This window comes from Pinus tabuliformis, chromosome J (assembly GCF_031772625.1).
Source record: "Pinus tabuliformis cultivar Carrire ecotype Pingquan chromosome J, CPIR1, whole genome shotgun sequence".
NCBI classification, from domain to species: domain Eukaryota; kingdom Viridiplantae; phylum Streptophyta; class Pinopsida; order Pinales; family Pinaceae; genus Pinus; species Pinus tabuliformis.
Genome location: NC_142295.1, coordinates 496,573,667 through 496,587,514, shown reverse-complemented (window position 1 = coordinate 496,587,514; position 13,848 = coordinate 496,573,667). Strand labels below are relative to the sequence as shown.

The following is a 13,848-nucleotide window of genomic DNA, read 5'->3' as shown; positions in this document are numbered from 1 at the left end:
GCTGCACCTTGAGGAACCTTCCATCAAAGTAAGAAACTTAACAGGTATCAGGGATCCCTGACCATCATGAGCACGATCATACAAAATGAGCCTTCGTCATTCTCAGATGCCGTCAAGCATCAAGTATGGAAGGATGCTATGACCGAAGAATATGAGTCTATCATAAATAATGATGTTTGGGAAGTAGTTCCCAGACCCTGGACAAGACAATTGTTACTTCAAAATGGCTTTACAAGATAAAGCATGTAGCAAATGGAAGTATGGAAAAGTATAAGGTTCATTTTGTTGCTCGTGGTTTATCCCAGAAGGGAGGTATAGACTATGATATTTGCACCTGTTGCCAGATATACGACCATCCGCTTGATCATAGCCCTTGCTGCTTCACAAGGATGGAACCTACATCAGATGGATGTCAAGACTGCGTTCTTGCATGGCTCGATCAAAGAAGAGGTCTACGTGGGGCAACCCGAAGGATTTGAGATTTATGATCGAAAATCTCATGTATGCAGGTTGAAGAAAGCTCTCTATGGGCTGAAGCAAGCACCCCGAGCATGGTATGAGAGGATCGATAGCTACTTGATGAAGCTGGGATTCACTAGGAGTGAAACCGATCCTAACCTTTACTTTAAGGTTGAAGATGACAAGCCTCTCATACTGGTATTGTATGTGGATGACCTCTTTCTAACAGGTGCAGACCCTATCATTCACAAATGTAAGAGGGAGCTGGCCTCTGAATTTGAAATGAAAGACCTAGGCCTGATGCACTACTTCCTAGCACTTGAAGTATGGCAGAAGCCAAGGGAAATTTTCCTATCTCAAGGGAAATATGTGGTAAAGATATTGGAAAGATTTGGTATGATGGACTGCGAGCCTGTGACTACCTCGAGGATCTTAACTTTTAGAAGTTATATGGTAGTGATGTCGGACCAGATTTGGGAAATGCCTCTGAGTTTCATAAACTCATTCGCATTGATGTTCTTGGTGAACCTCCGTCCGAACATATTTTTTGCAGTTAGCATTGTGAGCTCATATTTGGTTGAGCCTCACTGGATTGATGCCAGGTATCTTCTGAGATGTCTTCTGGACACAATCTCTCATGGATTAAGATACACTGCCAGAGATGTGAGACTACTTGGATATACTAATGTTGATTGGGCAGGCGGTGTGGTGGACCGTAAGAGCACTTCCGGGTGCTGTTTCACCTTGGGATCTGCTTCGATATCCTGGATGAGCAGGAAGCAGAAGTCGGTGGCTTTGAGCACCGCCGAAGCAGGATATATTGTTGCTAGCATAACCTCGTGTGAGGTAGTCTGGTTGCGAAAGCTCTTCAGTGAGCTGTTTGGATTTACATTGGATACCACTGTGATTCTCTATAACAACCAGAGGTGGGATTCGATTATTGAGGAATCCCGTATTCGTCGATTGCTCCAGCAGATAGACATCATCTTGGATATGGTAAGTTGATGAGCAAGGAGGCTCCATCGCATTAAGATGATGTACAGGTTGATACACCTTGTCAAAGCCCGGAGGAAAGATCTAATCTGTGATTTTCCGAAACGACTTGGAGTCGGTAAGAAACCCTTGTACAAGGGTCCTGCATGTTGCATACATTGAGCTCTGGGAGCTCTGAGGGCTTGCGGTTATTACTGGAGCAACATACGACCACAGGGTGACTCACCCTCCCCTGGTGGTGCACATTGGAACAAGATGATTCGCTCTCTTGTGGGACAAGATGATTCGCTCTCTTGTGGAACAGGATGATTCGCTCTCCTGTGTAATAGGATGATTAGTTCTCCTGTGAGGCCTGGATTGATGTGTTCTCCATGGCGATTGTAGCAGGATTGATGTGTTCTCCTGTGAGGCCTAGATTGATGTGTTCTCCATGGCAATTGTAGCAGGATTGATGTGTTCTCCTGTGAGGACAGGATTGATTAGTTCTCTTGTCGAGGCATCCTACCCATGCAGTCTGGGACTCATGGGAAGTACCTCTCATCTGATCAATGAGCAGGGAAATGAAGTTAGGGACCATAGTAGTACCGATGGACGCATCGTTGTAACTACCGTACTCCCTACGCTAGGATGACCTCCATTGATCTGGGATCAATGATACTGGTCTGGGACCAGTGGTAGGAGTTGTACCATACTATGACGCTGACTTCGGGTCGGTTGAGACTGGTTTGGGATCAGTGGTACATACTCTGAGACTGACTTTGAGTCAGTGGAGGATGATATTGGTCTGGGACCATTGTAGTTGTACTCACTATGACGCTGACTTTGGGTTGGTTGAGACTGGTCTGGGACCAGTGGTACATACTCTGAGACTGACTTTGAGTCAGTATGATACATCCTCGATCATTTCTTCTTCTTCATAATTCGGACAAAAGCAGAGTAGAACAGATTCACAGAACAATGCAAGAGCAGAGCAGAACAGAACAAAACAGTACAGATCAGTGCAGGGCAGAACAAGACAAAGCAGAACAGGCAAAATAGAGCAGAGCAGGGAAAAGGTCAGGCTGTACAAGGCAGTGCATTTGATGGATGAATAGTAACGACCGATAGACAGATTGTAGATGAAGTTCTCCATGGTTGAGAGGGAGTGTTAAAATTGGCAACCAGGGCAAAACTTCATGTGGGTCATCTTATTCATGGCTGATAATATTTTTATTAGATTCCTCTCGTCGAGAGGTGTAGGATTGATATAAAGATCATCCGATTCCGATAAGTATTCATGGAGATATGAATTTATTTTGATTATGGAATTATTATCAAGCCGACCTACAACTCATGTAGGCTCAGAAGCCCAACAGTCGCATCTATTCACCCACCAACGTTGTGTATAAATATAAGAGGACTTTTCCTCATTTAGACTCACTCATCTCATCACATCTCTCTCTTCTCTATTGCGCTGAAATGGGTCTCTCTCTCTCACACATGTGAAGCCGGAAGCTGTTGAACTGGAAGCTGCAACTGCAGAAGTAAAGATTGACTTGCGTGGCCTAGAAGATCTCCTCATCTGAACTGCGCTGTAGGTTCATCTGAACCTCCTTTGAAAGCCGCAACTTTTGGTGGTGGAATGAAGTCAATCCGACGAACGGTTTGCAAGATATCGACTGCCCTTGTTTGTAGCCGGAAACTGCTGAAACTGAAGTTGCAACTGCAGAAGTAAAGATTGACTTGCGTGGCCTAGAAGATCTCCTCATCTGAACTGCGCTGTAGGTTCATCTGAACCTCCTCTGGAAGCCGAAACTTTTGCTGGTGGAATGAAGTCAATCCGACTGTCGGTTTGTGAGATATGGTCTGCCCTAGTTTGATAATGAAGCCGCTAATGCTGATGCTACTGATCTAGGGTTTGCTACTGCTGATATGAATCAGATTTATTGTACTATTTCTCTCTGCTAAATTATTGAAGATAAAAGAAGATTTGATCAAAGGGTTTCCCCACACATTGTGGGGTTTGTCCCTGGCTAGCCGCCACATCTTGTGTCTCTTGTCTTGGCTTGTTTTCTGTCGATTGTTTAATGTTCTATCTGCATTTTACTTTATGTACATGTGATTGCTAATCGGTGGAATATAATAAGAAAAATAAGTAAACTGTTATAAGCATAGAACATACCATAACTTAACAACACCTTTGGCTTCCAATACATAGTTGTCCATACGTTACTTAGGGAACCCCTTGGTCCATTAAAGTGTTGCCCACTCAACGACTTAACAATTAATTTGAATATAAAATTCATTATCTTGGGTTGCAAGCCCACTCCTTTGGGTCAAAACCCCAAACCTTGGGTACTTTGCCCACGAGCTCTTTTTTTGTGGGTTTTCTCCACTGTAACGAACAAGGTTCGTATACGCAACAGAGTAATCTTCAATCAAAGATAAGAACATCTATTATAGGACAAGTAATTGTATATTGTATAAAAGAATTTATGAGATGATTACAATGAGGGTGAGGCCTGCTTATATACCCTAGGAAGGTACCTCTTCACCAACAGTTATGTCCTCAGGGACATACGTTTTCATTAATTAGTTACTAATTAATCATTATTTATTTATTTATTTTTATTTATTTATTTATTTATTTTATTTATTTATTTATTTTTTTTTTTTTTTTTTATTTTTTTTGACTACTTCTATTATTATACAAAAAGATAAAAAATTACAGCAAGGCCTTGGCCTTGAGAGTCTTGCCAAGAAGTTGGCGATTTGCACAAGTTTTCCATTGATAGTTCTCAGAGGACCTCCAGTTTTGCTGTGGCCTCTTATAGGACCCGACACATTTACATAGCTGAACAGAGACAGTAAGTACCCAAAAACTAATTAGAGACAACTTTGCATCCGACTTAGAACAGAACAAGATACAATATGGAAACCTGTTACGGGCTTGAGTTAAGAAACTGAACAGAGTAGTATGCCTGCGACCAAAACTGCCTTTAGCAGAGAGCCGGAGGTGATCAATCATCATCAGTGGTATAAGGTTCCTCAACTACTCGGCAGCCATATTGTAGCGAGTCCTCCGAATCAGAATGCTGAGCCGCCACGCCTGTTGGTTCTCTCGGCACTGGTTCGCTAGGACCTGCAGAAACAGTTTGGTTCGCCAGTGCAGAGCTGCATAAAATCGGTTGCTGACTGTCCGTTGGAGTTGCCATTCTTTGGACGGCCGGCGTTTCCGGAGGAGCGTCATCCTGGTCTCTGGAATCTTCGCATTGCTCAATTGTGACTGAAACGATAAAGGTTGCGTGAGCGAGAGTGCAGGGGATTCGAAATCGTACTGTGGGGTGAGCCTCATGCTCACAATTGTTCCTGCTCCCGCGCCCTCGACTTCTGCCACGACCAGATCTTGTGGCCGGAGGACTACTGCGCCCAGAATCAATCATCTCCATGAAGGAACGCGTCGGAGAGGTGGTCTGCTGCGAGATGGCGCGTCCCCTTGAGCCTCCTCGCCGACTTAACATCCGTTGCCTTTCACGCTGCATGGCACCGCCCCAAGGTTGTGCTACAGAGCCAGGAAAGGAGTTTAACACTGCCTCGCTGAGGGAGAGGCTTTGAGACTGTAACAACGGAAATGAACATTGAAGCAGCGAGCAAGCAATAGATATGGTTCACCTTGGCACAATAACCCGGGAAGCTGGTGGAAGAGTTAATGTTTCTCATTAAGAGCCCTGTGCAAGCCCAGCTTGCTGTCTTTGTACAGCTCCTCGTGACAGGCACGTTCGGACAGGTGCCCACGTGCCTGCCTTTCTTGCCGTCATACACCCGCATCCGGGGGTGAGAGATCATTTTGCACCAGAGCAGTGCATGCCTGTATGAGTTGTTCATCATCTGCGGTCTCAAGTGATCCGGAAAAGTAAGGCTGTTGCCAGATTACTCCCTGATTGGCTAATCTATCTGCCGCTTTGTTGGCTGTTCTTCGGACATGCCTGAAGGTAATACTTTGGGTTTTCCTTAGCTTTTCCTCCAGGGATTCCAATCTACTGAGCAATCTCCAGCTCGATGCTATCTTGTCTGCGGGGGTTCCAGCTTGAATTCTGTTTGCTGCAGCTATAAGGATGAGGGAGTCTCCTTCGACTTCTAAAGGGAAGAAGTGATTTTGATCTGCAATACATATCCCTTTCCATAGTCCTTCCAGCTCGGCTGCATTGTTTGTGTCGTTACCAATCGATCCATAGTAAATGTGCAATATGGCCCCTTTGTGATCCCTGAATATTCCTCCAAACCCCGCTGGCCCTGGATTGCCCTTGGCAGCCCCATCGAAATTTAGTTTGAAGTAATTGAATGCCGGAGGAGACCAAATTGAGGGAGAAACTGTGCAAGCAGGAGGGCGGGCTTTGACTTGGGCTAAAAAGGTTAGGTCCAGATTCCATGCTTTCAGAATGGTGATTTCCTGAGGAGAGTCTGGCAGGTCCTTGTCATGCCAAATTCTGATAGCCAGAGTTTCTTGAAGATTTTGCTTCAGGAGGAACCACAGAGCATCTGTAGGCCTACTGGTGTTGTTGAAGATTCTGCTATTTCTTTCCTTCCAAAGAATCCAGTAGAGGAAGCCTGGTATTAAGGACCATAGGTAGTTCAGTAGCAGGCTTTTGAAGGGGTTTCTTGGCCATTTTCTAATGGTGTCTGTGATGTCTTCCATCCGATCAACCAGTCTTCTATTGCATTGCTCAATTCTTTTCCATAGTTGAGTTGCAAGCGGGCAAGTCTCCATTAAATGACTGATGGTTTCAGAATGGAGAGTGCAGTTTGGGCATCTTGATGGGCCGATGAATCCCCTTTTTTGCAGGTTGTCCCATGTGAGTATGCGCTTCTTGCTTAAAAGCCAGAGAAAAGTGGAGACCTTGGGCCATATGCCCGGTTGCCATACCTTTTCCCATAGCTGATCCAAGTTGGTTTGGGGGGCAGAGTAACGCAGCTGATGGGCTTCCTTTGTAGTGAAAATTCCTTTTGGCGTGTGTCCCCAACGCAGTTTGTCCTGCTGATTTGAGTATTTGATTCTTCTGTGGTTTAATTCCTGATCTATTTCACTGTATGTTTCCCCTTGCCAATCCTCCTGCCAGGTACTTGCTGATTTCCAAATTTGAAAGTCTTGATGCATGTGCTGCCGCCAGAATTGATGCACATGTGTGAGATTAGCCTGTTTCATGGAGGCTTGCCATATTGGCTTTTGGAATAGGGTCGCCAATTTTGGGAGTTGCTGCCAAGAGTCCTCCCAGAACCTTGCAGCTTTGCCTGAGTGAATTTCCCAGAAACTGTGCTCTTGAACGAAGGCGCTATGAAGCTTTGCCGCATTCCAGATCGGAGAACCTTGGGTTGTAGTGTTGATTCTGATGAGGTCATGCCAATGACTGCCCGGAGCGTATTTTGCTTGCCAGAGTCTCGCCCATGGTGAATTTGGTTTGGAGAGCCAGTTCCACCATATTCGTGCGCCCATTGTGTTATTGCTGTGGAGAGGATCCCTTAAGCCTAGCCCGCCATTTGCTTTTGTTTGACAAACTTCTTTCCAGTTGACGAGAGCCCATTTCCTGTTTGGTCCAGAGGAGCCCCACAGAAAATTTCTTTGCAGATTACGAATTGCTTTGAGAACCCATTTTGGCGCTGCAAGGATTGAAAAAAGATACAGTGGCATGGCCTGAAGTACCGACTTGATCAAGACTAGTCTACTAGCCATGTTTAGGGATCGAAAAGTCCAAGACGAGAGCTTTGAAGTGAGTTTGTCGAGTAGAGTTCTCCATGAAGCATGTTTGATGGCAGAATCTGCCAAGGGAGCCCCTAAGTATTTTGAAGGCAGCTTAGCAATGGAGAACCCCAAAATACGGGCAATGTTTCTTTGAATGTGGGCTGGAGTGTTGAAAAAGAAGAGCTGCGATTTTGAAGCATTGATGGTGGTACCTGAAGCTTCAGAGAAAAGAGAGAGCAGGGATTTGAACACTTTGGCTTCTTGTGAAGAAGGGTGACCAAAGAGCATGGTATCATCGACGAATTGCTGATGGGATTGGGGAGGAAGACCATGGAGAGAAATGCCTTTTAGAGCATGGGCGGAGATGGCAGATTTGAGCAGTCGACTGAGCCCTTCTGCCATGAGGACAAAGAGGAACGGTGATAGAGGGTCCCCTTGCCTGATGCCACGAGAGGGGCGGAAAGGCAATGACGGGGAACCATTGAGCAGGACAGAGATGCTGGGAGATGAAATGAGATTCATGATCCATCTGGTCCAAGTGGAGTTGAAACCAAAAGCCAGTAATATTTGTTGAATATAATTCCAGCTAAGTTTATCAAACGCTTTGGAAAGGTCCAATTTTAGGATCATACCTGGTTTCTTTAGAAGCTTTAGAGAGTGGATTACCTCATTTGAAAGGATGATGCCGTCCATAATCTGCTGCCCTTCTACGTAGCCTGTCTGCTCTGGAGATATTAGAAGAGGAAGGAGAGGTTTGAGCCGGTTCGCTATTACTTTGGAGATCAGCTTGTAGATGACATTGCACAGCGCAATCAGTCTGTATTTATCAGGCTTGTTGGGTTCTTCACCTTTGGGAACTAGCGCTAGGAAAGTTGTATTGAGGGAGGGAAGAATCCAGTGCATGACTCTTGATTCCTCCACTAGTTCCCATACTTCTGTCTTGATGAGCTCCCAAAACTCATGAAAAAAGTTTGCTGTAAAACCGTCAGGCCCCGGTGCCTTGCCATCCTTGAGTTGTGCCATCGCTTCTTCTACTTCCTTGAGTGAAATTGATTGGAGCAATTTGTTATTGTGATCCTCCGTGATGATTTTGGGAATGTGCTGCTTGATATTTCTGATTGCTTGATCTCTATTTCCTGGAGGTTCTCTCAGAATTTCCTGAAAGTGGTCGTTAAATTCCTTTTCCATGTCTTCATGCACTTCTATTCTTGCCCAAGTTGGTTGTGTATGTACGCTATGTTGTTGTACATTCTCCTTTGGATAGCTGTTCTGTGGAAGAATTTGGAATTCTTCTCCCCCTCCTTAAGCCACCTAATTCTTGACTTTTGACGCCAGAGAATTTCCTCTTGTTGCCTGCGGGCTTCAATTTGATTCCACAGAGTTTGTTCCTGATGTGCCTGCTCTTCTGTTCTTCCTTCTAGTATCAGAGTCTGCTGCAGCTTACTCATTTGCTGCTCCAGAAGTTTACGGTCTTCGAAAATGTTGCCAAACTTGGTTCGATTCCAAACTTTGAGGACTTGTTTTAGATTTTTTAGTTTCTGTTGGAATTTATACATCTTGGCTCCTTCCTGAGGGATGAATGATAGCCATGCATCTCTGACCACTGTTCTAAAATTGGGATGTGAAAGCCAAAAGGCTTCAAATCGGAATGGTCTGTTGCTTTTTGTTCCAGGCCGAGACCATTGTAGCATTATTGGCCAATGATCAGAACCTCCCTGGGTCAGAATGGAGGCGTGAAAGTCCCCCCCCAAGTGAATAGCATTGTCCGAAATTAGGAACCTGTCCAACCTGGAAGCGATGTTTTGAGAACCTCTGCGCTTGTTGGTCCAAGTGAAGACTCCGTTGGAGGTTTGAATATCCATTAATTGATTATTTAGAATGAAATCTTTGAGACTGAGGCTATCATTATCTAGCCTGATTCTACCTCCTTTTTTTTCCTCCATTGTCTTGATGATATTGAAATCTCCCCCACCAATCCAGAGAGGGTACTGTCTGTTTGCATTGAGAAAAGAGAGAGTGTCCAGTAGTTCTATTTTTTGCTGAAGAGTCTGCGGGAAATACACATTTGAGAGGTGCCCATGAATGTTGGTGCCTATGAGGTGGAAGGATGCTTGAATGAGGTGATGGGATGCATGGAAGTCGTATAGAGTGAGAACCTGTGGATTCCATAGGATGGTTAGCCCTCCTGAAGCTCCAGAGGCATCTACTGAGACAGAGCAGCTGCCTGACCAGATCTTGTTGCTAATTTTTTCTATAGCAGTACTAGTGCTTTTTGTTTCTTGAAGAAAGACTAGTGAAGGCTTTTCTTGCTGAATCAAGTTTTTTATCATTCTATGTTTTGAGGGGCTATTGAGCCCTCTCACATTCCATGAGATTAACTTCATGAGGGAACCTGTGGTGTGGGTTTGTAAAACTTTGTCAACTTAGGGAACCGACCAGATTCCATAAGCATTTCTCCTACTATGATTGTCCTTTGTAGATCTGTCTTACGCCCTCTTTTCTTTGTCTCTTTGAGAATTTTTTTTCCATCCCAAGGACTACCAGCTTGTATACCTAGACTTTTGTTGCGCTGTGCTTTCATCAGGACGCCTTCAAGTCTGTCAATTTGCCAAGGTGGTATTGAATTGTATTCCTTCTGTTTGCATGCTGTTTCTAGTTTGAAGATATCTATACCATCCAAACTAACTTGCACCGGATCTTCTTCCATAATGGAAGGGGTACTCTGATCTTCTTCTTCTGAAAGGTTCTGAAGACTGAGGGCGAGAGCTGCATCTAATTCCATGGCTAAGGGCTGTTGAGACTGTTCTTTGACAGATTTGCCTTGGGATGAGGAAAGGGGGCTGACTTTCGAAACAGGGATATTATCAGAGGGAAGATCGGTGAGAAGACTTTTAGAGGCCAGTAAGGAAGGCTTCCGAGGGCTGGAGGGGGCATGGGAGGAAGAGGCCAGGGAGGGGTTCTCCTGAGGTTCTGAACTGGATTTATCCGGAGGATCCGGAGATGCAAGCAGAATAAATCTGTTCTGAGTATCAGATTTGAAAGTGCTTTCTGAAGCTACAGGGTTTTTTTTTGCATGTCTTCGTCGGTTCGGGACTTTGATAAATCCTTCAGAGTCTTTATTGGAATCATTTGCTGATGGTTTGGACGAGGAGTTCAATGGGCAGTCTCGGAAGAGATGGCCATGTTCATGGCATTTGCGACAGCGAAAAGGGATGTGCTCATAATCTAAGGGTTGATTCCATTCAAAATCATCATGAAAGAGACTTACCGAATCAGCTAGAGCTTTGGTTAGGTGCATCTGGACGCAGATCCGGGCATATGAGGTGTATCTGCGTGATTTGGTTTCCTCAGCCACTTTAATGAAGACCCCCAGTTTGTTGCCAATATCTGCAAGTGTTTCTTCTCTCCAGTATTCCACAGGGAGGGAATACATGCGTATCCAGACTGGAGCATAGCTGAAGTCTTCTTTATCAGGGTTGAACCTGGGTTTCCAGTCTCGGAGAAATAGTCCTGAGGAGTTGAAGAAATACGGACCACCTTCAAATATACGCGATTTGTCTTCCACACAATGGAAAATGGCTGTGAAGAAGCCCTTGGGTCCAAGCTGTAGAGTGACTTGGCCTTTGGGCTTCCATTTCGAAGCTATCCATCCTTGCAGCGCCTTTTCAGTGGGCCAAAATCCAAGAAATTTGCCAATGAGCGCATGATCCTGCATGAACTGGATCTCACTGTTAATGCGGTGACTGGGAAGGTCAACTTTGATTCGTTCTGCGGCTTTGGGGATGCAGGTAGCTGAAGTTGCCTTTGGCTGGGACGAGGGAGCTTCTGTATGCCCGTTATTCTCTTTGTCATTTGTCTCGCCTGGTACTGAAGGATCCACTTCATCATTTGTCGTTTTTGCTTCCTGATCATTGTCAGTGCGTCTGCCAGGAGGGGTCAGAGTTTTTTCCGACTGAACATTGTCAGAAACCGAGCCTGGGTGAGGAGGGGGGGAGGATCCCACCCCTCCTGCGGTCTTATCCATAGATGACAATCAGATGGAGCCCGGCGGCTTGAGCTCAGAGGGGCTAAGGAGAGCAGGGATTAGGGTTGTTGCAGTGCTTGCGGCCGAGGCGTTCATCGGCAGAGCGTTTTTTTCGAGTGTAGTGACAATTAATCATTATTTATTATTATTATTGTTTTACATTATTTATATTATTTTAATATTTTTTATTCATAACATTGCCTTCCTCTCCAAAAAGCTTTGTCCTCAAAGCTTACTGATGAAAGGGCTTGATCTCTCTTCCTGTTTCAAATATCTTCTCGTCTTAGAACTTTCATCTTCGTTGACACCAGTCGATATGATGCTTTGAGTGATAAACAAAATTGTCGGACTGAGAATGGATTTGACCATCCTAAATTAATCTTCTGTGGAACTTTCTGGTGACTAAAAATTTGTAATGAATTATTATCATAGGACTGAATTATGCAAACTTCGATATTTCTTGGAACATAAATTTGTTGCTTTCGTTCTGACTGGTTTTAATATGTAGACCGACTTAGTTGTCTACTCTTGTGATTTGGATGTCAATAAGGAGTTCTTGCGGTTTTATCTCGCCCTATTTTGTTGGTGGTGATTTCTTGATTTGTTGTGGGTATTTGATTTCCTTCAGGTTCATAAATTGCTTGATTATTTGGACTGCAACTTCTGAGTATGTCTTCACTTCAACTGATTTATCCTCTTCTTGAGTTGTGATATTGATGGGCTTGGTTATGATTCCTTAGAAGTAAAAGCTCTTCGCTTTCTGGATTGTTGATTTTATTCTTAGTATCTTTCTTATCTTTTAACCTTTTGATTTGTTCTACTAATGTTTGATTAAGTTTCTTTAAACGTAATATTTCCTCTTCTTTTTCTGATAAGCGCTTCTTTAGTTCCTTCTTTGTGGCCTTAGCTTTCTTGACTTGTTCAAGTAGTTTTTCATTGTGATCTCTGAGGTGCGAAATTTCTGTCTTTACTAGAGATGACTTCTTCAAACTCTTTCTGCTTCTTTGGTATAGTTTTTTATTATCTTGAAACATTAATTTCGAAATATCCTTAAAGTCTTCTGATGAAGGCATTATCGGTTCTGACTTCATTGTCATGTCCTGGAAGGTGATCATCTTCTTATAAGGAAACATCAATTTTTTTTCTCTAAGTTTAACATGAATGTACCCAATTCTTTTAACCAAGGTTGACCAAAAATGATGTCAATTTTTGGGTTAAACATAGTTACGACACGAAATTGAGAGATGTATTCATAATGGTCAATTATTACTTGTAAATCATTAATTTCATATTCTTTGTCGCCAAAAATATTTTTTCTTTCTCCTATGCTTGACTTTGGAATTAATAGTTGATTCGCCAAATTAACATTGACGTAATTTTCCTCGACACTTGTGCTGATAGCAATATTAATCTCCTTCCCTTGAGTATTCCCTTTTAATATAATTAATCTACAATCTGCAATTGAAAGACTTTGGTAGGAAAATTTCCCTTCCCTTACTTCTGAATCAGACTCCATTTGCGCTCGTTGATAAAATAATACTTGATCAAGGGGTTTATATATTCTCTCTGTGAGTAAAATCCACTTCTTCTTGACTTCTTCTTAACTCACTCATTTTTAACTCCTTAATTATTCACTTGAATATATATATACATATTTCGTCGATAATTTTTCTTTATATATTTATGCAGTATACCCCTTGCATTCATTATCTAAGATTCTTGATGAAGTATGGATTATAATCTGTGTGGAAGACTAGTGTTTGTCTTATATAAACTCTCCGTAGAAGACTAGTATTTGTTTTATATAATCTCACTAGGGAACACTAGTGTTTGTCTTAGAATTATTTCTATCAGCTTTGCACCATTTATTATGTATACAGGGTGCATAGGTTCATGAGTATTTGTTTCTGCAGGTCTCAAAGGATATACGATATGCTGACAAGCAGCCAATAGTCCCTTGGGGTCCAAGGTCATCCTTTCCTCACTTTTCTTTCAACTGTAATGGCTAAAAATAGAATAAGGAAATTGTTTTGCACGTGTATGGATGTGAAAGGGTGGACATCTGGATATGGTAATAATAAATATTAGAGGTGAATAAAAGTTTTATGTGACTGGTGGATGAATTGGTGTACTGCAAGTCACTTCATTATTTCTCAAGTGATCATTTTGCGATAAAATAATATTTGTACTGGTATTTGTTCTATATTTCTTATTTCCCTGAAGCTATTTCTCTTAACAATGGATCAATAGAATGCAACTGTAAACTGTTGATTTGGTCAGACATATGGGCTTGACTTATGATCTGCATATTGCATTCTTTAGAAAACCTACCTTGCTTGTTTTGAAAATGTTGTGTTTTTCTTTTTCTCTCCATAAGGTGATGACTATAGTGTGTTCTAAGAGAGTCTGTTTTGTGAAAATAATAGCTGTCAAATTTGTTGAATTTTGTAGTTATGGTCGGTCTTCATAATTAATATTTTAGCCCTTGAAATATGTAAGGCATGTTCTTCATGTCAATTTCAAAAAGAAAAATATATATAATGATTAATATAAGACATTTTTTTCATGTCAGTTTCAAAAGAAAAATTTTGAGTTTTGAATTCTGAATTTTTGACTCCAAAGTTGTCAAGTCGGCCCTCTCTCAAGTCAAGTTGGC

General features: G+C 42.8%; 1 protein-coding gene across 2 annotated transcripts in view; it reads left to right on the top strand.

Moving 5' to 3' along the window:
- The window catches only part of CJD1 (Chloroplast J-like domain 1), a 314,415-nt gene that overhangs the window by 159,350 nt on the left and 141,217 nt on the right, over positions 1-13,848 (top strand). For both annotated transcript variants that reach the window (XM_089378012.1, XM_089378011.1), the window contains exon 5: positions 13,106-13,161. In XM_089378012.1, coding sequence (XP_089234138.1) covers positions 13,106-13,161 — 56 coding nt within the window. The remainder of the gene's footprint in view (positions 1-13,105; positions 13,162-13,848) is intronic.